Here is a 26625-nt window from a genome sequence, read left to right as displayed (position 1 = left end):
TGGTACGGGAATCGAACCGTGCTGCTGGCCTGCTTTAAAAGCCAGCGATTTAGCTGAGTGAGCTAAACCAGCCCATGGGCATGTCTAAAATGAAAATTTGCTTTAAATTGTGAAGTTACGTAGGATATACAGGACAGAAACCGACTGTTTAATCAAACCAATGCGTGCCATTGTTTATACTCTACTCAAACCTCCTCCCATCTTTTCTCACCTAAATTTGCCATAACCATCCATTCGCCTCTCCCTCAGGTGCTTGACTGGTTTCCCCGATGATGCATCCATACTAATTGCCCCTGGGGTAACAGATTCCACATTCGCACAACTCTTTTCGAATAAAGAAGTGTCTTCTGAATCCACTATTGGGTTTCCAAGCGACCATCTACTACTAGCATGGTCTCGATAGTCATGCTCTTCCCCACAAGCGGGGAAATATTTGCAAAAGCAGAAACATATGGGGAAAAGCGCAGAAGGCGGCGGAGTGGATGGACAGCTCGTCGAGGGCCGTGACATGCACACTGGTCCAAAATGGCCGTCTCCTGTTATGTAAATCTCTATGAACTGTTGCTCGGCATGCTCGATAACTCTGCCCCCTCTGTTAAATTTCTCTCACTATCCTCACTCGTGTAAAACGGCACGTAACACAAAGGTGAAATTACTCAATTGAGCTCATGGTCGATTTACCTCGGCCGTGAGCTGCCTTTGGGCATCTTTAGCTGCACTCAGATGTTGAGTAAGTTCCTCATTTTCTACCGCATACTGCAGGAAAGACAAGCCAAGGGTTAATATCATCACAGTTACAACCTGCTTCACATTACTGTACAGCCCTGATTAAAGCACAATTGTCACTTGTTAAGCACCAACGCATTATTCATCGAGTACATTTTACAAGCGAGCTGAAGATATATGGAACATGGTTAGAGAGAGATGGACTTTTCTGTGTATCTAGTCTGATTGGGCCTCCACTAGGTTGCATTTTCAATACAAAATGGCAAACATTTCTAGCACAGAAATCCATTTTCTCTGCCAGTCGTGGTTGTAAATGCTTAGCACCCACACAGTGGTAATTGCTCATTTTGGCCCCAAGGAAAATTTTGTTGACAGTTCCTCTCCGACTCGTACAACACTTCTCATACTCCCAGTCAATTCTGTTCGAAGATCGAACTGGTTGTGTTGGGCTTTCTTGAAGGGGAAAGGGGGAAGAGGAGAAATAGTCCAACCTCCGCTCCAGCTGTTGTAGATTATTGAAACTCAGAGGGACAGTCCGGCTGGCTAATTTAAACCTTGCCATTTCCCACTCTGGTCCTGGTAAATTTATTAGTCTTGAATTATAGCAAGTTCTAACTTGCGGCTTCATCTCCAAACGGAGACTCAAATTTGTTTCCAACTAGCAGAGGCAATCTGGATTCTTTCAGTTGGGGCTGTGTTCTGCAGGCAAAAGGCAATGTCCCAAACCATAACACCAAGCTTTCTCATAATGTAACCAGCTTAATGCCACGGGCATTCATAGGTTCTTCAACTTAGGATCACATTTGCTGCTTTGATATTCAAAGGGGAAAAATAATTATTCTATTTGCACCCCAACATTAATTTATTAGGTCCACGCTCGGGGATGTTACAAGAAACTATTAAGCCAACCTACAAGATCGTAAGAAATGGGAGCAGAAGGCCATTCGGCCCCTCGTACCTGCTGTGTTACTCAATTAAGGTCCTGGTTGATCCGATTATGGTCTCAAGTCAATTCTCCTTTCAAACCCCTCCCCTCCCCTCCCATAACCCTCGACTCCATGGTGAAATATCTAAGGCTACTTTGAAAGGTACTCAAGTTAAGATCTTAAAGTGTTAAAAAAAAAAGTTATTTGGTAATATATTGACAGCATGTAACCCATCACCTTTGATCAATGTCTTCACAACTCTTAAATTAAGAACATTTGAACAATATTAATGCAGTTTGACATGGACATATTCCACGGCATAAAACGAGCTTCACGACTATCGTTAACAACTGTTGGGGGGGGGGGGGGGGGGGGGAAAGATGTATTGTCATCTTACAGCTTTGGCCTTTTTCTGCAGGTCAACTATTTGTGAGAGAAGATGAGTAATTTCCTCTTGCTGCCGTGCTGTGTCTTCAGTCTTTTTCGCCAACTCCTCTGCCAGGTTAACTAGTTGAACGTTCGACTCCCCTGGACAATTTGGCAAGAGGAACAGAGTCAATTTTACACACACACACACACACACACAAAACAGATGTCACAGAGTGGCAGAAGAGCACAGCACAGAAGGAGGCCATGCTATTATGGACAACTGCCTGTCCCAAAGAGCTGCCGGCCCAACCAGAGGGCCAGCAGCCTCAACAGCGCCACCTGCAGCGATGGGTTAGTGCCAAGGCAGGTGGATGGCCTACAGCAGGTACCCGAAAAGGTGATTGAAAAGCAAGAAAGTGCCTGAGTGCTGTCAGGGAACCCCGCTGGGTAAATCATGGGGGCGTGCAAGAGTAGCGTTCCCTGCCCGCACGACATGCTTTGAAAATGTAACATATAGCTCTGTCTATTTGGTGAGAGCTATGTGTCGAGGCGCATAAACCCAGAGTTCACCAAACATGACTTTATCCTTCAGTAATCTGCTCGAGAGAATAATGCAGCTCCATCATACGTACGTCATTCATAAACATTAAAGAGGGTCCTACATATTAGCCGGCCAAATATCACATACTCAATTTATTCTGTTTCAAGTTGGAAATCAATTTCATTTTTTATAAAAAACTGGAGTTGTAAAAGGGCGTTGTGAACACAGGCTCGTTTCGTAAGCAAAGGTGTGGTTCACTTTACAATCTGCAGCAACATAGTTGTATTTTATGCATCGTCCCTTTGCTAACTTGTATGTACCTTGAGGGGGGGGAATGGTGAATAGGAAAATTACATCAAATTCACACTTACAGGACACAGACTCTTCCATCATGGCATCCAATTATATAGGAGAGCAACCCCAATGTCTGCACCTCAATTGCTTTCCTTAGTTACATTGTTACAAATATTCATCCCTCAGGAAAGAAACGGTTAGGGATGTCGGGACTAAATTGACATTTGCTAATTTCTACTTGCATCATTTGTTGTATTTTGAATTAGCCTCGATTGAACTGGTCTATCTACAACGTTTAGTATTTGAACTGATGCAGTGAAGTCCGCCTTTAATCACAAATGTGTCCCCATTGCTCTTCCCGATTGCATTCTGGGCTCGTCTTCGTGCTTTTCCCTGAACCTGTGATAATGCTAAACGTGGGCAGCACAGTAGCACAGTGGTTAGCATTGTTGCTTCACAGCGCCAGGGTCCCAGGTTCGATTCCCGGCTTGGGTCACTGTCTGTGCTGAGTCTGCACGTTCTCCCCCTGTCTGCGTGGGTTTCCTCCGGGTGCTCCGGTTTCCTCCCACAAGTCCTGAAAGACGTGCTGTTAGGTGAATTGGACATTCTGAATTCTCCATCCGTGTACCCGAACAGGCGCCGGAGTGTGGCGACTAGGGGCTTTTCACAGAAACTTAATTGCAGTGTTAATGTAAGCCTACCTGTGACAATAAAGGTTATTATTATGTTTTTGTGCCACGGTGACCAAAACCAAACACGATGCATTACAAGGCCTAAGGATGACGGAGCAGTAGGTGGGAGCTGTACCAGGGAAATCTTAGAACAAAAAAAGATTCAAAATCCAAATGATTCTGGGCTCACTGATCTCCATTGGCTGTCCTCTGCCAATGCCTCCATTTTAAAACTGCCATTCTCCCCCCCCCCCCCCCCCCCCCCCCCCCCCCCCCCCCCCACCTCACGGCCTCTCTGCCCGCCACCTCTGGCTTCCTCCAACCCAAAAATCTCTGCACTCTTTCAATCCTGGCCTCTTGCGTATCCGCAGATTTCTGCGCTCCACAATTGGCAGCCGTCCCTTCGGCTGCCAAAGCTCGGGAACTCCCTCCATAAACCTCTCTGAACATCCTTTAAAGCAGGCCATAAAACCTGCCTCTTTGACCTACTTTTTGGACACTAATCTCTCTTGTACGGCAGGTGGTGCCACGTTGGAATGTTTTACTACTTCAGAGATGCTATGACAATGCAAGTTCTTGAAAGACTTACACTGCAGAACCGCCCCGATGACTAAAATGACTGCGAAAGAATTTCTTAAGAGCTGAACGGTTTTGTTTCTTAACACACTTGTTTCTGCAAAGATTACCTCAAATATCAGCCATGTTCAAGTGGCTATGAAATATGGTGCATTCTTAAATAAAAGTAGTTGAGTAATGCACAGGAGGAAGAGTTTACTGCTTTGTCAAATCACTCATTCTGCAGGACCCTCCTGCCACCTGTAACATACTTAGCTCCTTCACGCAGTCGTTCACAAGTTGCTGTTCCTTTTCTTCGTATGAAATGGTTTCAGTCTGCAGATGGCACGTCTGGATCAGAAGATAATAAAATGCATCACAACACTGGCAATTGTTTCAGAAAATCCAGATACGGCTACAACATTTTGTGTTGGGATGCACCATTCTAGATCAATTAAGGAGGGGTCAGGGCTACCCTGCATTATTTTTAAGAAAGGATATATTTGCATTGGAGGCGGTTCAGCAAAGGTTCACTAAATCGGTCCCAGGGATGAGGGCCTGTCCCGTGATCTGCGGCTGAATAAATTGGTTTCATATTCTCTGGGGTTAGAAGAATGAGAGATGATCTCGTTGAAAGCTACAAGATTCTGAAGGGGCTTTGACAGGTTGGACGCCGATAGGCTGTTCGCGCTTTTCGGGGAATCTCGAACACCATGGTGTAGTATCAGGACAAGAGGGCCAATCATTTAGGGCTGAGAGGAGAAATCAGTTCACTCAAAGCATTGTGAATCTGCCAAATTCTCTAGCACAGGGGGCTGTGGACGCTCCATCGTTGAATATTTTTAAGGCTGGGATAGACGGCCTTTTTCTGGTCTCTCAGGAAATGAGGGATATGAGGAGCGGGCGGGAAAGTGAAGATGAAGCCCTCAATCAGCCGTGTTAGTACTGAATGGCTCAACAGGCCATCTGGTCTACTCATGCTCCTATTTCTAGTGCTCACTGAGCGTGTGCAGGAATATTATAAATACTAATGGCAACGCCGACTGGAGTGCACAAAGCTAACTAAACGGCCAACACGCAGGTTGTGCATGTTCGCACCTAGCGACGAATGTCCCTTTTGTCAACCGCAGATGCAAAATATTACCTCCCTACTGCCAGAGACTCTGTCCAGCAAGGGGAACAGAGCAGATTCAACACAAGCAACATCTCTAATGCATTACAGAATTGCTTCTATTGGTCTTTACAGACATTGACGGGTCTATGATGAATGGTTAGTTTTTCACATCAGATTTCCCAGCATGGTACTTTGTTCCACTTTGAAGTGGTTTCAGTAGTTCATGACCAAAAATGGTCGAGACGTCAGGTACGGCCCAGGTCGCTTTCTGAGAAGCATGGGGGACAGGAGCCGTGAACGCAAAGTGCCTACTTCTGACTGTCCAATCAGAAAGAAGCATTTAGAGTGGACGGTGCCAATTTCCCCACAAGGCAGGAGAATCGATGGAACCAAAGGAACCTTACATGTGGCTAGTATCTAAAGAGAAGTTAATCTTGGCTTGTCATGATTCCAAACACACGCTGGCATACGCAGGCACACGTTATGCATCTGGCAAACACTATTGCAATTCTGATTGCAACCTGCCTGGATTTAAATCTCAGCAGGGTGAGAGTTTACGAGGAAAGAGACCTAGAAACGAAAACCGCACTCAAGTCAGTGGCATTCTCATCTGGCTTTGATTTTTAACAGCAGCGGAAAGCAAGAAAGAAATGGGTCTTTTTTTCACCTCTGTCCTTAAAACAACGTTTTCCTCTTCCAGATCCTTCAGCTTCCTTTGAAGAGAGTCCAAATGAAAATAATTCTGTACAGATGAGGTGGACTCAATCCGTCTCAACCTGAGGACATACCAATTCACAAACCCTGGTGAGTACTGTCGCTTCCTCGCTCATTTGTTTACAACAAAAGGTTTTACTCATTCACATGCTGAGCCTCGCCACAATAGAAACAACAAGTAATATTTAGCAAATATGTGACAAAATTAAAATTTTAAGTAACTATTTTGAATTTGCTATGGAATATGAAGCACGTTTAATGGTTATCACCGACATTCAGCTTTTATTGTTAAAATGGTTTTTACATCATAAAATGGTTCTGGATCCAATGAGGAACAGCCAAATAAGATTTGTCTTAAATTTTAGATGCAGAGGTATCGATGGTTTACTAAGTGCCAAATGTGCAACAGCCAGCGGATTCCTTGATCATTTTCTACCCTTGGTTCAGAGACGCTTTTGAATTGCGCCATTTGACAAGGTTGAGTCGGTCTGGACTTACGGTGTAGAGGAAGTTGAGTCACTCTCGCTTTCCTCTGCTGCACTGGTGTAGAATTGCAGTAACTCATCTTTCATAGACAGCTCATGGCGAAGTTGGGAAACCTGGCAGTGACGGCGAGGATGGGAAGAGAAAAAATAAAATGGACACGTTGAGAAGAAAGAATATCAAGCAAGAAAAGAAATGATACTTCAGCCATCAGTGCAAGTGGACAGCACAGCGGCACAGTGGGTAGCACTGTTGCTTCACCGCTCCAGGGTCCCAGGTTCGGGTCACTGTCTGTGCGGAGTCTGCACGTTCTCCCCGTGTCTGCGTGGGTTTCCTCCGGGTGCTCCGGTTTCCTCCCACAAGTCCCAAAAGACGCGCTGTCGGGTAATTTGGACATTCTGAATTCTCCCTCAGTGTACCCGAACAGGCACCGGAGTGTGACGACTAGGGGCTTTTCACAGTGGCTTCTCTGCAGTGTTAATGTAAACCTACTTGTGACAATAAAGATTATTATAAAAAAGTTTTAAAATGCCATTAGCCTGCCTGTTCTCTTCAGAGATGGTACAAATATTTCCTGTGTTCACTTCTGGCTGACGAAAGATATGTTTATAACTCCAAATCTGTGATCACTGATTTTAATAATAATAATAATCTTTTAATTGGTCACAAGTAGACTGTAGAATAACTCTAAAAGTTGGGGACAAAGGTGCAAGACCGAAAAAGGGTTGCATTTATACAGTGCTAGTCACGACCTCAGGATGAGCCATGGAGTTTCTTTCCACAGAGATATCACACAGCATGGAGTACAATTCCAGCACAGTGTGACACCTGCATTTACAAAGTCTTCTTCAAACCTGGCCACATTTGTGTTAAGCTGGGAGACAGACAGTGTGAATGTACACAACTCTGTAGAGCACCTCATGGATAAAAGAGCTGCAGTCCTGTAAGCAGGATGCTACTGAGCTGACACCAACACGACATAATTGAATCATTAAACAAATTCTGGTCAATAAGAGAAGATTAACACCAGTCAGAGCAAATCTAGAAAATTCAGTGTTTACATTTTGGCAATGAAAACACATGGGGCGCAGAATGGAAAAGTTTCAACGTGTGGCAGCAAGCGGGAACTGCCGTGAGCTTCCCAACGCTCGGCCAGGCGAGGCCTTTAGCGCTATAAAACGGCACTCAATGAGGCCCGAAGGGCTCCGCTCCGCAAATGACTGTCCAGCTAGCTGATTGGCCGGGACTGTGCTTGCTTCCTCCCCACCCCGGCCAACGAGGGAGAGCAGCACTTCAATCACTTAAACCGCTCCTGCACAGTCAACCCCACTCAGCTGGCAGCCATGTCACCGTAAACCCCACTCAGCTGGCAGCCACGTCACCGTCAACCCCACTCAGCTGGCAGCCACGTCACCGTAAACCCCACTCAGCTGGCAGCCACGTCACCGTCACCCCCACTCAGCTGGCAGCCATGTCACCGTTACCCCCACTCAGCTGGCAGCCACGTCACCGTTACCCCCACTCAGCTGGCAGCCACGTCACCGTTACCCCCACTCAGCGCGCAGCCACGTCACCCCCACTCAGCTGGCAGCCATGTCACCGTCACCCCCACTCAGCTGGCAGCCATGTCACCGTCACCCCCACTCAGCTGGCAGCCACGTCACCGTCACCCCCACTCAGCTGGCAGCCATGTCACCGTCACCCCCACTCAGCTGGCAGCCACGTCACCGTCACCCCCACTCAGCTGGCAGCCATGTCACCGTAAACCCCACTCAGCTGGCAGCCATGTCACCGTCACCCCCACTCAGCTGGCAGCCACGTCACCGTAAACCCCACTCAGCTGGCAGCCATGTCACCGTCAACCCCACTCAGCTGGCAGCCACATCACCGTCACCCCCACTCAGCTGGCAGCCATGTCACCGTAAACCCCACTCAGCTGGCAGCCACGTCACCGACGAGGGAGAGCCCAGGTGGGTGCCGGACCTCACCCCTTAAAAGGAACAGGCCATAAAGGTCACGGGGATGGCCAATGACAGATCTGCCACCGACATCGAGGTTGGCATATGACGCAGAGATGAGCTTCCACCTAGGCTGGTTTCCTTCCTTCCTCCACCACCCCCCCTCGCTCCCGGCCTGCCTCCCATGAGAACAACTCAGAGGAGAGCTCCGAGGAAACCACAGTATTCATGGCACAACTGCGACGCCTGTACACCCTGGGCCATCGCCGACTTCCCTCTCTGGGTCCCTCCCTGGCCTGATGGACGGCTGGGTCCTCAGAGTGTGGGGCGAGATCTGGCACATGGGCTGCCACCTTGCGCCTCTGTCAACGCTGCTGCTGCCGCCTTCTCTGGCATTTGCCCATCTAGCCTGCCAGGCAGCACCACAAGGGCAGTTTCTGCGGAAACTGAGATATCACCTATACCATGTAATATCTATAAGGATTAGGTGAGGATGTGAGACTGACAACCAGCGGTGAGCCTGTTTGCCAGGCTCAAGCTGTTCTGCATGGGCATGTCTTAATAACCTGTACACCTTGTCACCCAGGCCTATGTTGCCTGCTTGATCCCTTACACCCAGTTATAAGGGGCCGGTAAGTAAAATACTTGTGGTGAAAAATGGAAGTCGACTCTTATTGTGATGACAGCATTATGTCATGGCTGAAAAGGGGCGAGGGGGTTTGAGTTGTACAACACGTATGTGCAAAACACCATTTTTGGGAACAAGAATAATAGGGTCGTCTTGCACACGGGGTTAGACTTATACGCCACAATCTATGGTGAATGGAAATTAAGAGATAATAAGCCACTTGCCTTCTTGGAAATTTAAGAAAATCAGTGAATATATTCATTACTTGCTGCAATCAAAACAGGCCAGGGTGATCACAAACACTCTCATTTGTTTATACGGAATGTGTTCAGCCAGCTGGATGGTAGTGAAGGCCTCAACGTTCCCTCATCCACTGGAGAGGGATAGGGAAGCAGCTTGAATCCTCTGCTCCAGATCACTACCCCGTGACCTCAGGTTGAAACTTTGTGTGGAAACATTGGGAAAGGGGCAGAAATTCCACTGAAGCCAAAATGTTTGTTAACACTGGCCAATAAGGCTAGTGAAGAATTGGCACTCAGACAATGCACCATGTTATTAGTAAAATGTACCAGACCATGAAGCAATACTGTCAGCATTATCCTTGCCTAGGAGTCATCCACCCACTTGCCCTCAGACATACTCATCCCTCGTCTCCAATGATGCATATAGCTCTTACCAATGGCTCCCAATACCTACTCCAGGGTGGTGGCGAAAGAGACACTGGGCAGGATTTTCCAACCCTCCCCAACACCGGGATCATCAAGGCCCGCTGAAAGAAATGGGCGGTCGGTTGGCCCATTGCATCCCCCACGTCAAGGCCAGAAAGTCCCAGCCATCATCTGGGGTCATAGGCTAAACTAATTGAGCGTGGGATTTGAGCAGATGGCCTCAAGTATTGAGGAAACGTCCTTTACTAGTGCACAGAGTCTACTGTGGTGAAGCACAGATACACTGAACCTTTCTCACTGAGGGGGGGCACAGTCGCAAAGCTATGTGGTGAATGGACATCAACGGGTCAAACACACACACAAAGTACCTGATTGACTACATACTAACAGAACACAAGAAAGACTTGCATTTATATTTATTATAAAGTGCCTTTCAGTGTTTCCCAAAAGTATTTTACAGCTAATTAAATAATTTCTGAAGTGTAGTCACTGTCGTAATGTAGGAAGTGGGGCAGCCAATGTGTACACGACATCTTTCGGCAAACAGCAATGGCAGATAATCCATTACTGCCATGTTGATTGAAGGATAAATATTGGTGAGGACAGCCAGCACCCTCCACCCCCGCTCTTCTTCAAAATAGTGGCCATGGGGGTCTTCCACATAGTGCCCGTGGGGTCTTCCACAACCAGCTGAGAAAGTAGACAGGGCCTCAGTTCAATATCTCAGCCATCAAAAAGACGGCACCCACAGAAGTGCACAACACCCTCAGCAATGCAGTGCAAGATCAGCCGGGACTTTGTGCTTCAGATGATGAAGCCTCGCACAGGAATCTGTTTCCCAGCAGAACAGACAGAAGTCAAAGGGGGTTTCAAATCCTTTTATAGATATCATCTAAACCATGAGGAGCCACCAATGAGAATCGAAAACACAGGAGGCACACTACTCCCACAATGTAGTAACAAAGCTTTTCCTCCTCAAAAGGCCCGACACACACTCACCTCCTCCCTGGCGTGTTCCACTTGCACTTCAAGGTGCTCGTTCCTCTCGGTCAGTGTCCTGTTCTTCTTTAGCAAAGACTGACCAATCCGTGCAGCTAACTCTAGATCACGCTCTTTCTGCATAAGGCATCAAATAAAAACAGAAGACTTAACTGGATTGTAACAGGTTGAGAGCGGGAGCCAATGCAGACAGTTCAGGCTTTAAAAAAAAAGGACAATCCCCTTTACGGAACATCAAAGGCTTCGCAGTTGAAAATCAGAGACACAGGCGGACATTTTCCGGCCCCGGTGCGACAACTTCCACCGTGGCAGATGCGGAAAATCAGCCAAAAGTCCATTGACTTCATCAGGATTGGAAGATCCTGTTGGTGGAGGAGATGGAAAACCCCATTCATAGATTCTAAAAATTATAAGTAAATGGCCAAAATTAGGCAGACTCTGTATTTGTGGCATAAGAAATCTTTAAATAACCTTACATTTACATCTTGTACTATAATTGTGCTGACTTCCTTTTATTATGGGCCAGGGTTTAGAGAACCCCAAAGTGTATCATGGAGTTTACCTGACCCACGACTTTTTATAGATTGTGGTATGGGGAGCACACGGCCCACTCTACAGCTGTGGTAGAGCAGAAATGGAAAAGTATTTTTAAAAACAAAACAATGTTTATTCTATGAACTCAAGTTAACCTTTTTAAAACATACAGTGAACATCTTAGCAACCATCAATTCAAATACAACCCCCAAAGAATACAACACTAAGTAATCCTTAATAACTTCCCAAACAACATCCAGAAGACAAAAGAAACACCCTTTAAAAGAAGCACATTAGGTTTACATTCACTGCTGAGAACATTTATAATTCTGAATTCACCAAATGATCAAGAGATAGTCTTTTCATGGCAGAGAGATCAATAGTACACCTGCTCTGTCTGGCTTCAGCTCCAACACTGAAAACGAAACCAAAATCACACCCTGCAGCAAACAGCCTAAAATGAAAGTAAAAAGCTGACAAACAGCCCAGCTCCACCTACACTCTGACATCACTGATAAACACCCATTTCTTAAAGGTACTCTCACATGACACATTGATATATCAATGCACATTGATAGATTTTCATTCTTGGTCATTAGGTTCCACAATACTAAATAAGACTAGAGTTGCAAGGAAGAAGCCAAAGTTTATCATACGACCATATTTCTTTAATTCTCCCACGGGGTGTGGGCGTTGCTGACTGGGCCTGCATTTAATCGCTCATCACGTTTGAGAAGGTTTCAAAAATATCAAAACCGAAAGCAAAGCAAAAGGAAAAGATTGCTCACCTAAGGGACGTGCTGTAGCAAGTCACCAAAGTTACCTCATTAGCACCCCTGCCTCGTTCTTTGGGAAGGGGGGGGGGGGGCAACTAAGCTCTCGGTGCCTCCGTCCATTAAATCTGTATACTTTGTTAAAGTAAAACATCTTGCCTGACAACTCTTCAGCAATTTGGCTATGCTACAATACGGCTAGCTGACTACTTGCTATATGTATTTAGCCTTTTATCTTTTCTCGGTTTACAAAAGCGTTCAAGGATATGTTGATATTGTGCAAACGTGGAAAGCCACAAGACAGAAGGCACAGAAGCCCTTCCCTGTTTAACTAACTGGCTATCAGAAGTATGAGAAAGAAAAATCCAGAGCCAACATTTACTTCGTATAGACTTATTCAGAGAAAATCATTATTGGTATAAACCTCCGAACTAGACTCACTCTGTGTCAGTAAGTGTCTCTTTATACTCTTTCGAGCATAACAAAAGACTATAAAACTAATTAACTAAAGAAAACAAATTAACCACCCGTTAAAGGGGCACTGTAAACTTCAACAGAAACTTATCAAATCAAACTAAAATGTCATTGTGGAGGAGATAATGCTCTCCAGCCCCTGTGGCAGCCAAAGGTCACAGAAGGCTACAAGCGTACTGGCAGACAGGAGGTGTTGTTGTTTATCCTTACTGATTGTGGTCTATGGGTCAGGGAATCGAGGATCCAGTTGCAGAGGGAGGAGCCAAGTCCTAGGTTTTGGGGTTTTGATGAGAGCTTGACTGGGATTATGGTGTTGAAGGCGGAGCTGTAGTCAATGAATAGGAGCCTGATGTAGAAGTCCTTGTTCTCAAGATGTTCCAGGGAGGAATGTAGGCCCAGGGAGATAACCTCTGCTGTGAACCGGTTGTGGCTGCATGCGAATTGCAGTGGATCAAGGCATCATGGTTCACAGATGTCATTGAGGGAATGAAATCTGCCGCCCATACCTGGCCTACATGTGACTCCAGGCCGACAGTAATGTCAGTGACTCGTAAATGGCATCTGAAAACCATTCAGTTCAAGGGCAAATAGGTATGGGCAATAAATGCTGGTCAGTGACCTCCACATCCCCTGAACGAGTAACAAAAAAAGACTCAATATTCTTTTCTGCTCTCCACATTCTACCCCCTGTAACTGGAGATCAGCCAAAACTTTGTTGCCATATCATGTCCCATTCGCCAATCAGTCCCGAGCTCACTGCCCTACATTGGCTCCCAACAATCAAGGCCTCAATTTTAAAATTTTCATTCTCATTTTCAAATCCCACCATGGACTGACCTCTCCCCATCTCTGTATTCACCCCCAACCTCACAACCCTCCGAGACATCCATGCTCCTCTAGCTCTAGCCTCTTGTGCAATCATAGTTATAATTCCTGCATTGTAGGTGGCCATGTCTTCAGTCGCCTCGCGTAAAGATGGACGTTAATTTTTTTAATAATCTTTTGGGAACATGTTGGTTCTGCAAAGAAGGGTGTGTCAGAAAATAACATTTGCTATGGCCGTAACACTAGGTTGCAAGTTCTCTCTCGCTACACTGGTCCTCCTCTGTACCTCACTTTCTTCCTTTAAGATGCTTCTTTAAACCTACCTCTTTCATCAGACCTGATCGGTGTCATAAGAACATAAGAACATAAGAACTAGGAGCAGGAGTAGGCCATCTGGCCCCTCGAGCCTGCTCCGCCATTCAATTAGATCATGGCTGATCTTTTGTGGACTCAGCTCCACTTTCCGGCCCGAACACCATAACCCTTAATCCCTTTATTCTTCAAAAAACTATCTATCTTTACCTTAAAAACATGTAATGAAGGAGCCTCAACTGCTTCACTGGGCAAGGAATTCCATAGATTCACAACCCTTTGGGTGAAGAAGTTCCTCCTAAACTCAGTCCTAAATCTACTTCCCCTTATTTTGAGGCTATGCCCCCTAGTTCTGCTGTCACCCGCCAGTGGAAACAACCTGCCCGCATCTATCCTATCTATTCCCTTCATTATTTTAAATGTTTCTATAAGATCCCCCCTCATCCTTCTAAATTCCAACGAGTACAGTCCCAGTCTACTCAACCTCTCCTCATAATCCAACCCCTTCAGCTCTGGGATTAACCTAGTGAATCTCCTCTGCACACCCTCCAGTGCCAGTACGTCCTTTCTCAAGTAAGGAGACCAAAACTGAACACAATACTCCAGGTGTGGCCGCACTAACACCTTATACAATTGCAACATAACCTCCCTAGTCTTAAACTCCATCCATCTAGCAATGAAGGACAAAATTCCATTTGCCTTCTTAATCACCTGTTGCACTTGTAAACCAACCTTCTGTGACTCATGCACTAGCACACCCAAGTCTCTCTGAACAGCGGCATGCTTTAATATTTTATCGTTTAAATAATAATCCCGTTTGCTGTTATTCCTACCAAAATGGATAACCTCACATTTGTCAACATTGTATTCCATCTGCCAGACCCGAGCCCATTCACTTAACCTATCCAAATCCCTCTGCAGACTTCCAGTATCCTCTGCACTTTTCGCTTTACCACTCATCTTAGTGTCATCTGCAAACTTGGACACATTGCCCTTGGTCCCCAACTCCAAATCATCAATGTCATACCCATTTTATAATGCTACTGTGAAGTGTCTTGGAGGTTTCATAATGTTAAAGGCACTATAATATTTGTAGGTTGTTGTTGGTGCAAAGCAGATGGCCATGGCTTTTGGAGGCAGCCCCTGAACATCACTGCAGGTGTTCCTCAGGGTAGTGTCTTCGGGGCAGCACGGTGGCGCAGTGGGTTAGCCCTGCAGCCTCACAGCGCCGAGGTCCCAGGTTTGATCCCGGCTCTGGGTCATTGTCTGTGTGGAGTTTGCACATTCTCCCCGTATGTGCGTGGGTTTCGCCCCCACAACCCAAAGATGTGCAAGGTAGGTGGATTGGCCATGCTAAATTGCCCCTTATTTGGAAAAAATGAATTGGGTACTCTAAATTTAAAAAAAAGAAAAGGGTAGTGTCTTCAGTGGTTGCTGTCATAATATACACCAGTATATCATGGTGCAGACACACACTGATGGACACACACAGGGACCAATCAACATGCACAAACACCGCAGCCAATCACCAGTTAGAATACACACACTATAAAGGCAGAGGGCACCATGGTTCCCGCTGATTCTGGGTACGGCCTCTGAGTGTAACAAGAACTCACCCAGCCCAGCACAGACTTGCAACATGTGCTGAGAGAATCAACTGGTTCGGACAAGGCTTAGGTCTCTAGTTTAAGTTAGCGACATTTAGACCCACAGTCATCGTGTGTTAGTTAGTTAAATATAGTTAATAAAATTGAGTTGAACCTTCATCAGTGCTGAAAGTGTCTGTTCATCTCTCAAGTCTACACTAGCCAACACTTCAGTTGCATCCATGACCTTATGGTCAGATGGTCAAAACGGGTGTGCCAGGTGACAAGCTGGCATCATCCAGTTCCTTTCACATCCTTGCAGGTAATGAAACTGAACACTTAGGATTCCAATAGAACCATCCACTTGCTCATAGAACAGAACATTAAATGTCCCAATCACATTGTCTGTTTCAACGAGACAGATAATTCATACAATGTTTTTCAACATGATAAGCTTATGTTTTGAGAGTTCTGGTGCCCCAGACAATCTTCAGTGCTGAAACTTCACGATTAAATATAAAGTTACAACTATAATGCATTTTCGAAAGCACAGCAAGTTCAAAGAAAGGAACAAAAAGTAAATGGCACAATTAATTGGTTCTCTTTCTTTGCGAAGTTGAAGGCAGCAGGTAAATAGGATAACCCTGGGAATACCATCAAATACGAGCGCTTTTGAGTCCGTTTGTTTAGCATGTCCCAGATCTTTCGCTTTTTAAACAAAAGTAAACTCTACTTCACTGATTCACTTTACTTTGAATTACCATCAATTGCCCCACACATCCAGAAACTGCAGCCGAATCCCACAATGAGTTTGGAAACATTAGCTCTCCTGCTGTAAGGCAGAATGCCCAAACTCTGACTTGGGCACTGATTGAAATGATACTAGAGAACAGTCCTGTTGTACTCGTCACTTCAACTGCATCCCCAGCACATTTTTTCAGATAGCAAGAAAGTGCTCATACAACAAAGTCCTGTTTGCCCATATCATATAGACTGTTTTGCGATATATCATACAAAAAAAAACATCTAATTAAAACCTCGGGTCTATACTTAGGCCAGAGGGATTGTCAAATTGCAGTGCCCCGGACTAATCACACACCAATCAAATTCCAAGACTGGCTCATCTAACCCACATTTTGCAAAAGTTTTTTTAACCACTGTGAAAGTTAATCATTGCCCCACAATGATCCCCTCACACAGGCACGTCTTCACTTTCTCCCCTCACGCCTCTCCTCGCTCTACCTCATGCCCAGCTACTCCCATCACCCAGCCATTCTCGCTGGAGTGCCGACACAAAACCCTCATGCCCAGCTTGAGCCCGGCACTGCCCGGCTCACAAGAGTCTCCGTCATCTCTTCATTCAGATTGCTCCCTCTCATACCAGCTGAACCTCTAAACATGTGTCTTCAGGCACGCAGTCCACACATTCTGCCACAGTCCACCAGCAACGCATCAGGAAATAATGATAAATGTGGTGGAAGATCACAGTTCACCCAGGGAGTCTGTCACTTTTCACACGCTTGTTGTATTCTGGAGCTATGGTTCGTGATGGCAGAGGCCTCAACTTCCTTTCCATCGCATGGATGACCAGGAATCTCTCCCACTCTACCCCGTGCCAACGATGTGCACTGGAAGGATTTTTAGGTGTCACGGGAGTGTCCCTTTAAGAAATATTTTTGTCTCATCACATGGCTTCAGTGATGTCATTGTGTGGGTGGAGCTGGGCTGTGGCTCTGGGAGTTGGTTTTTACTTTCGCTTTGGTTTGGGGCTCTGAGGTTTTGCTTTCGTTTTCACATTTGGCTGCTGTACTCAGAAAGAGAAGTATTTTGGCCTGTCCTTCTATCTTCAGTTTAAAAGCTGTTTCCGGACTGCTTGATAACTTGAAAATAAATAATTGCTTTCTGGAAGGAATTGAAAGCTGCTGATTTGGAAAGGAAACAAGAGCAGCCATACCAGGTCTTGAGTGCTGTGTGCTGGGCCACACCTTTGGAAAGGGGGCACTGGTTTATGGGATCTTGTTATTAAATTGGAACAGTTAAAGGGGGAAATGTATTACAGGTGATGCATAGATTACTGTAGCTGTGTGGGGTATTTATGTTGGTAGCTGATAAAAATGCTTATGGTGTGTGTTCATAAAAATGTTAAATAAATTTGTAGAATAAAGCTTGTTTTTGATTAAAAGTGCTTAAGGCCTCTGTTGAGTGCCACCTGAAAGGCAGGCCCTTGTGCTCAGCGTAACCAAAATCAATAAACAGTTGCAGGTCAGGTGAACTCCTTGATATACTTTGGAGTTTTCTAAATCCTGCCCCATAACGTAAGTTTGACACGCAATCTGTTTGGTCCAATTATGACTGAACACCAAGCCCTGGGGTGGGATTACGGACGAGGAACTTCCCGCCTTTGAAGCCAGGACCTCCCCAGCGTTTTAAAAAGAAAATATTAAAATCGGTACTTCGAACTCTGCCAAGGAATCAATAGCTAGTCTCCTGTCTCAACTATGGCGCCAAGACACAAACGGCAATCTTTGCTGCATACTTTCTTTTTTAATGCATCTCAGGATTACTGCTTCTCTTTTCACTCAGAATGTTCAGCTTTTGAAATTGATAGGTGGAGCACAAAATATTTTTGTGACATTTTCCACACGAGGCGCAATGTTAAACCAATTAACTCGCTGCTTTGCAGTGGGCCACACTGAAGAAAGTGATCTCACTGCCACCGTATTTCTCGAAGGTCAGAAGGTCGTAAACAAACACTTACCTCTTCCAGCAGACGTGTAACAGCATCTATATCATTGTACGTTTTAGTCATCTGGCCCACTCTTTCAGCACATAGAACTGCAAAAGGAAAGACGTCAGCAATTTTAGCCACCACCGCAAACATGAAGTATTTGCCAATGCGGCAAGTTCAATGGTCAGAGACCTAATGTTTCCTCATTTACTGTATTGTTTCCAAGCAAAAATGACCATCTGGCTAAACAAGCGGCACAAAATTAATGCATTTGATTTGGCGAAAAAAATACATTCGGATTTAGTCAATTCGATAACAGAGTGAGCCAATTGCTTCTATGGAATTGCGGCTCCACTGACGTGGAGAAGTCTTTGGTAGACTGAAATTTAAACTAATATGCGTAACATTATGAAAAAGTATAAAATCAAAATTAGGTTCAAGTTCATTCATCGTTTTCTTTGGGTTTCCAAATGGTGCAAAATTAAGAGATATTTTACCTTTACGCCACTATCAGCACTTACCTTAGTCTTTAATGCTATCATTAATACTCTGTCTTGTGTCCATGACATCTGTCAATCCCTCCTTACTTCCCACTGACCCCTGACCTTCCATTCTACTCCACCTCCTCCATTTCCCCCCTCCAACTCTATAATCCATTCTGAAGAAGGGTCAGAGGGGCTTGAAATGTTAACTCGGTTTCTCTTTCCACAGATGCTGCATTTTCAGTATCCTCTGATCCAGCATTTTCCAGATGCATAAGAACAGGGTTATATACAACCCGGAGTGAAGGTATATTATCATAGAATCATGGGAACTCTACAGTGCAGAAGGAGACCATTCGGCCCATCGGGTGGCACTAGCCCTTGGAAAGAGCACCCTACTTCAGCCCAAGCCTCCAACCTATCCCCGTAACCCAGTAAATCTACCTCACCTTTCTGACATGAAGGGGCACTTTTAGCATGACCAATCCACCTAACCTGCACATCTTTGGACTGTGGGCGGAAACGGGAGCACCCGGAGGAAACCCACACAGACACGGGGAGAAAGTGCTAACTCCACACAGACAGTGACCCACGGTAGGAATTGAACCCGGGTCCCTGGAGCAGTGAGGCAGCAGTGCTACCCACTGTGCCACCGTGCCATCCTAAGTGAAACTCACAAATAATAGCTCTGACATGGCCAATTATAATGACGGTCATCAATAATGCAATTGCCACAATCCTTTCGCAGAAAAGTACGCCTATTCAGAACTCCATTGCAATAATGTCATCGCTGGCTGGAATTTGATTGCAAGAGACAGTTTTTCCAAAATGGAAGAAAAGGAGTAAGATTATTACTGCCACAAATCGTGTCAGGCAACACAGGATATCAATCGAAACTCGAAAGGCCTGGCCTATCTTTCTCAGAAACTCAGGAATATTAAATAAAATAACAGCCATGAATAATCCGACGGCAAAATGATATTGTTTGAGATCGGTTAGATAAAAAGCAACTTGATTATTAGATTCTTCAAAAGGAGCAAAAAGGCATGAAATAAGGTGTCTCAATTTCCAACAGTGACTGCTATCAGCAATCGGCATGGATTTTCGGGCAGGAGTAACGCGTTTTCCCAAAAAAATGTACATTTGTCTGTGTCGAATAACACTTTAGTGCTGCACTTGAATGAACAGGTTTTGATGTGACAATTCTATCTTTTCTATGACCTACATGCAGCTAGTCTCCACACATCACATTAACTAGGTCACTATACATCTTCTTAGAAGCTTCGCTATTCATGTACACAGGACCTCACTGCACATCGACTAGAGAACGCAGATACCCCCTTTGGCTGAATCACCCATGCTGATAAAATAATCCAGTAGTTGAGACACATTAACTGCAGATGGTTTGAGAGTCAGCGATTCAGCAAAAAATAAAATGTAAAAAGACTCGTCACCCAATTCAATGAAGTATTTAATTGGATATATTTTTAAAAAGGGAGTTCCAGCAAAAAGTCAGCTTCAGGGTTGATCGCGCCGTCGGCAATTCAACGAGCTATTCCAGGAATCAAAAAGAGGACGATTCCTGAAAAAGAAATTGCACAGAACCGGAAAAAAAACGTTTGCCATCGATCCAACATGGCTGCGAACGTAACTAGTAAACAGCCACAGATCCGGCGTTCATGGGCCACATTGAAATTTAAAAGCATTCACGTGCCAAATAGATACTCTCTGTACTAGAAAACCATAATGTGAAGAGAATATCAACACACAAGCAGCAAAATTAATTCTACAATAGATTTTTAATATAAAACGAACATAAAATACCAAAAAAAGAGAATTCATTTTTACCCTCTGTTTACATTCAACTATAGAACTGGGGGGTGTACAAATAATTTCCGCATATGTTCAATTCTCCCGTAACCCATTATCGTTTACTTACAACACCAAACTGGAATCTAGTTCCCTTTGAACTTGTCAGGTTAGTACTGTTGCAGTTGTCAACACTCAGGACGCTGAACATTTGTAGAAATTTCATACGGAAACAGAGAGTGGCCAATTGAGTGTGAACCACACTGGAATGCTGTCTAATATGTATTGCATTGCCACCTCTTGCACAACCAGACTGTGAACAGATTCTGGGCTAGGTCAGAGGCACAGGCAGCTTCGGTGTTTAACGTTAAGAATTATGTGCAGCTCAAGGGGGGGGGGGGGGGGGGGGGGGAGAGAGAAAGAGAGAGAGAGAGAGAGAGAAACAAAACTGGTACTGGTCTTCAAATGTAAATCAGTTCTGATTTGGTTTGCACCTTTTCATTTCAGTTGCGCCTGAATCTCAAGAGAGAATAGCACATGATTTCCCAATATAAAGCTGAATGATTCATAAGTAGAAATTATACAATGGTTACATCACACGCAACCATCATTTGACCAGGTCTACCAGTGCTGGCTCTCTGCAAGAGCAATTTAAGCTTGTCCCACACCCCCACCGTTTTCACCCTAATCCCTCAGCTGCTTATACACTTCCCTTTCTAAAGCCACAGATCCATGGAATCGCTACAGTGCAGAAAGAGACCTTTCACCCATCGAGTCTGCACTGACCCTCTGAAACAGCACCCCACCCAGGCCCACTCCCCTGCCCTATCCCTGTAACCCACCGAACCTGCACATCTTTAGACTGTTGGAGGAAACCGGAGCACCCAGAGGAAACCCACGCAGACACGGGGAGAACGTGCAGACTCCGCACAGACAGTGACCCAAGCCGGGAATTGAACCCGGGTCCCTGGCGCTGTGAGGCAGCAGTGCTAACCGCTGTGCCACTGGTTGAATCTGCTTCCATCACCCTTTTGGGCACCAAATTCCAGTCGCAACCAAACAAATGCAAGATGTGAACTCGAGGTGGAGGGAAGGTTCAGACCACTGGCAGTAAAGGGAAATAGAGCATGCAGGACACATTTAAAAGGAAGTTCACAAGGGGAGAAACCTTTAAAAGGTTTGAAAGCTACCACACATATCAAGCAACCTTCACCAAGGTTTATGCGACAAGGGATGAAGAGGCAGGTTATGAAAGAATGGGACAACTAGTTAAATTTGTAACCAAGTCACAATACAGCACACCACCCACCTGCCACCTCGATTGCTGTAAATTCAGTATCCCACTCCCGCTTTCTCTCCATACCCCTTGATCCCTTTAGCTGCAAGGGCCAAGCCCAGCTCTCTCTGGAATACATTCAACGGACTGGACCCAACAGCTTCCTTTGGTAGAGAATTCCACAAGTTCACAACTCTCCGAGAGAAGAAGTCCTTCCTCACCTCAGTCCTGAATGGCTTCTGCCTTATTCTTAGGCTGTGACCCCTCATTCTGGACGTCCCCAACATCATGAACATTCTCCCCGAATCTAGTCTGTCCAATCCCATCAGGATTTTATATATTTCTATGAGATCCCCCCTCATTCTTCTAAACTCCAGCGAGAACAAGCCCAGTCGATCCAGTCGTTCTTCATATGTCAGTCCTGCCATCCTGGGAATTAGCCTGGTGAACCTTCGCTGGACACCCTCAACAGCAAGAATGTCCTTCCTCAAACTAACGATGACCATGAAACCGTTGTCAATTGTCGTAAAAACCCATCTGGTTCGCGAATGTCCTTTAGGGAAGGAAATCTGTCATCCTAACCCAATCTGGTCTACATGTGACTCCAGACACCCAGCAATATGGTTGACTCTTAACTGCCCCTCAGTTGGAGGGCAATTAGGGATGGGCAACACAGAATTAAACACTCAAAAGAAGGGAGGAAGAGGATGAAGATGGCTTTGCTCGTTACCGCCTCCGCAACATTCACAATGCAACACTGTTCACATGGAAACCGACACCACAGATTGCAAATTAACATGCTGAAAACAAATGAAAGCTAAAGGGGAACCGTACAGAAGGCTGGCAGGAAATTGATAGCGCCTGCAGGTGACATATAATTAGTTTCATATTTCACAAAGGCATCCAAATTCAAACCATTTAAGAGGTTTATTAAAAATCCACCAGAATAAAGCACCACTCCAGTCAGTGCAAACCGTTGACAAGCAAGAGGGAGCAAAGAACAAATGGCCAATGGTCATCGCAAAGCAGGTGGTGCATCGTGGACATGCAAAGAGGGAATTCAAGTGACAAAGTCTCTTGGGAATGGCATTTCGGGAAGTAACTGCCTTTGTAAATTGCCAGGGGACAAAGGTTAGGTGACACTGTGGCTTCAACATCTGCTTACACATGACTCGGTTTGATAGAATCAGCCTGAATAAGAGATTCACTGAACAACCTTGCCCAGAACTTGCATGTAAATGACCCTCGGTATTTAAATTCAAGGACATGATGCAAACCAGATTTACATAAAATGTTTCTGCACCTGAATCAGACAAAGAAAAGCTTCCCTTGTTTCTCCACTTGCAATCGTTCACTTGTGATTTTGGGCTAGGTAGGGGCGAGGATAGGGCAGGGATGAAAAGTGTCAGCAAAGCTTTTAAAATTGTTTTCAATGGAAGGTCACGACCCAAAACGTTGGGTGGGATTCTCCGCCCGACGCCGATATCGTATTCAGCGATCGGGCGGAGAAACACTTTTTACGACCGGGTCGGGGGCGGCGCCTGTTTTCAGATGCTCCGCGCCCTCCAAAACGGTGTCATCGGGGGAGGTCACCTGAAGACCATCCCCCGATGCTCTCTCTTCCCCCCCCCCCTCCCCCCGGCGGGCCGAGTTCACGGTGGTGTGGGACACGCCTGCTCTCACTTTTCGTCAAACTCGCACGGCGGCTGCAGACTGTATCCAGCGCCGCCACAGTCGAGGGGGAGCGGTTCACCGTCGATTCTGGCATTGTAAAATGCCACTGTTCCCACGCCAGCATCGGCACTTAGCTGCAAAACCGGAGAATCCAGCCCGGCAACTCTCTTTCGCTCCACAGATGCTGCCTGACCTGCGGACATTGCCCAGGATTTTATGGCCTTATTCCAGATTTTGCTTTTGCATCCTGTCATTTCCCTCGTTTTCTTTATCTTTTATAAAATTAAATTTAGAGTACCCAATTTTTTATCCAATTAAGGGGCAATTTAGCATGGCCAATCCACCTAGCCGGCACATCTTTGGGTTGTGGGGGTGAAACCCACACAGACACGGGGAGAATGTGCAAACTCCACACGGACAGTGACCCGGGGCCGGGATTCGAACCCGGGTCCTCAGCGCTGCAGTCCCAGGGCTATCCACTGCTCCGCATGCCACCCCTCGTTTTCAATTTTCTCCTTTCCTCTCGGCTCTGAAAGGTTTCACACTTGCCGTGTGATGGCTACATGGGCAGATTAACTGCACATCCTATCTGAGGCCCAACCACTTATGCTGCTGCTTGACACCCAAGAAAGCCATGTGTTCAAGTGGATCTCCACTTCCCTGGAGATAGAGCAATAAAATCAACAACTTACATTTATATATCATCGGCAAAAGCAAAAGGAAAATACTTCCAGGTACGTCACAGGGTATCCAATTCTTTTTTTAATAAATTTAGAGTACACAATAATTTTTTTTTTCCAATTAAGGGGTAGTTTATCGTGGCCAATCCACTTACCCTGCACATCTTTGGATTGTGGAGCGAGACCCAAGCAGACTCGGGGAGAATGTGCAAACCCCACACGGACAATGACCCAGAGCCGGGATTCGAACACGGGTCCTCAGCACCGTAGGCAACAGTGCTAACCACTATGCCACATACCATCCCTGGGCATCGAATTCTGTTCTGTCCTCTCCTGTGATACAAGCATCACTGGCGAGGTTAGCTATTATCAGCAGCTCCTAATTACCCTTGGGAAGGTGGTGGTGAGCCGCCCTTCTTGAACCGCTGCAGCCTCTGGGGTGCAGGCACGCCCACAGTGCTGGCAGGGAGGGAGTTCCAGGATTTTGCCCCAGCAACAGTGAAGGAACGGCGATATAGGTTCAATGGTCTGCGACTTGGCGCTGAACCTGCAGGCGGTTATGCTCCCGTGCTCCTCTTGTCCTTCCAGGTGGGAGAGGTCTCAGGTTTGGACCTCTCCCACCCGGTGAGTCGCTGAGGGGCATCCAGCGGATGGGGACACATTACTGCCGCTGCGAGGGAGAAAGCGTGTGGCCAGTGGTGGAGGAGAGTGGATGTTTAAGCTGGTGAACAACCTGAGCTTCCTACGTAGCAAGGTTTACAAGGGCGTTGCCGGGGCTAGATAGGTGTGGCTACGAGGAGAGATTGGACTGGTTGGGGTTATTTTCCTTGGAACAAAAAAGGCTGAGGGGTGACTTAATCGGGGTGTACAAAATTATGAGGGGAAGAGACAGGGTGGACAAGATAAAATTGTTTCCCTTGGCGAAGAATTCTGGTACCAGGGGACATAGATTCAAGATAAGTGGCAGAAGGTGTAGAGGGGACATGAGCAAAACATTCTTGCGTAGAGGGTGGTGGAAGTCTAGAATTCGCTGCCTGAGTTGGTGGAGGAGACAGAGACCCTAAACTCTTTAAAAGGTACCTGGAGTTGCACCGTAAGTGTTCTAAGCTACAGGGCTATGGACCGGGTGCAGGAAGATGGGATGAGAAAGGACACCTGGCTGTCCTAGGGCTGGCATGGACGCGATGGGCCGAATTGCCTCCTTCTGCGCTGTAAATGTTCTATGAATATTTGATACCGAGTCGCAAAAGGAGATGCTTCATTTACCCGATGGTGCTCACTTCAAGCTCTGCCCAGATGACAATGGCAGGAAGCTACGGTAAACACTTTGCTTTTCTGTTCTAAGATGTCACTTTAGTGGAGAGCCTCGGCACTTTCTACAGTCACATAAAAAACAGCTTCATCATCTATCCTAATTCAGTTGCTTGGATCATTTTTATGCAAATTAAGAGGCAACGAGGAGTTCAGATCAATAAATTCTCTTGCACGCTATCCTTCTTCCAAGATGGGGGAAATGCAGGGTAGTAGGTTAACCACTAGGGAAACCAGAGTTTGGGGTACTCTCACCACCACCAACGCTAATTAAGTGCAAAAACAAATTACTCAGAAGGAAGGGGGAAGTGAGGGTTGAACCTGTGGGACCTGAAGGGGGTTAAACAAAGTTTAAGAACCGCGTTAGATAAGGTGTCATGGTGGTGCAGTGGCTAGCACTGCTGCCTCATGGCGCCGAGTTCCCGGGTTCAATCCCAGCCCTGGGTCACTGTCCGTGTGGAATTTGCACATTCTCCCCCTGTCTGCGTGGGTCTCATCCCCACAACCTGAAAGATGCGCAGGTTAGGTGGCTTGGCCACGCTAAATTGCCCCTCAATTAGAAAAAAAAATAACGGGATGCTCTAAATTTTTTTTTTTTAAAAGAAACATGGCAGACAGTCCAATTGATTAATCGCACAGAGCAAGTTGCAACAATTTCCATTCCACCAAAGCAGTGTTCTTCAAAGTCGGGGGCGCGACCCGCGGGTGTCGCGGGCAGGTCGCGGAGCCATTGTGCGCGACGCTCCCGATCGCTCAAAACCCCGCGCGTAGCAGCCGGCTTTCCATAACACCGGCTGCAAGCGGCCGGGAACATATAAAAAAAAACATTCGGCAGCATTGCACGCTTGCAGCTTTTTGTTTTACAAGTTCTGTAGTGGTTTTTATTCATTTAATTTTTTTCCATTAATTTTATTCATTTTATTAAAACAGGTTCGAGGGGGGGTTTATTCATTTTTTTCATATATTTTATTCATTTTATTTTTTTTACAAGTTCAGGGGAGGTTTATTCATTTTTTTCATTTATTTTATTCATTTTTTTTTTTACAAGTTCGGGGGAGATTTATTCATTATTTTCATTTATTTTACTCATTTTATTTGTATTTGTTTTACAAGTTGGGGGGGGGGGTTTATTTGATAAAATTTTAAAGGAAAAAATTCAGAACTTTGGACAGATGGAGACTCCATAGTTTCCGACACCAGAAGGCTTCACCTTCATTCAACAGGTTCCATTGGAGGAGCGTGTACGAGGGCCAAAGGGACCCAAAACCATTTCCTCCATTTTTATCAGCAGCAAACAAGGCAAGAGAAAATGGTGGGTCGCTCAGGTCGGCCGGCGTGGGTCGCTCAGGTCGGCCGACGTGGGTCGCTCAGGTCGGCCGACGTGGGTCGCTCAGGTCGGCCGGCGTGGGTCGCTCAGGTCGGCCGGCGTGGGTCGCTCAGGTCGGCCGGCGTGGGTCCCGAAGGTTGGCTGGTTGGTAAAAATGCGTCCCCGGAAAAGTTTGAAGAACATTGCAC

The 26625-nt window shown here is 45.9% G+C and overlaps 1 protein-coding gene across 1 annotated transcript in view; it reads right to left on the bottom strand.

The window, feature by feature from the left end:
• Positions 1-26625, bottom strand: part of trak1a (trafficking protein, kinesin binding 1a) — a 226082-nt gene that overhangs the window by 27701 nt on the left and 171756 nt on the right. The window contains 7 exon segments of the mRNA XM_038796604.1: positions 682-756; positions 2050-2180; positions 4355-4433; positions 5864-5972; positions 6409-6509; positions 10647-10763; positions 17909-17985. Coding sequence (XP_038652532.1) covers positions 682-756; positions 2050-2180; positions 4355-4433; positions 5864-5972; positions 6409-6509; positions 10647-10763; positions 17909-17985 — 689 coding nt within the window.

Source organism: Scyliorhinus canicula, chromosome 5, assembly GCF_902713615.1.
Source record: "Scyliorhinus canicula chromosome 5, sScyCan1.1, whole genome shotgun sequence".
NCBI lineage: Eukaryota > Metazoa > Chordata > Chondrichthyes > Carcharhiniformes > Scyliorhinidae > Scyliorhinus > Scyliorhinus canicula.
Note: the sequence above shows the minus strand (reverse complement) of the source record. Positions and strands in the feature narration are given on the sequence as shown.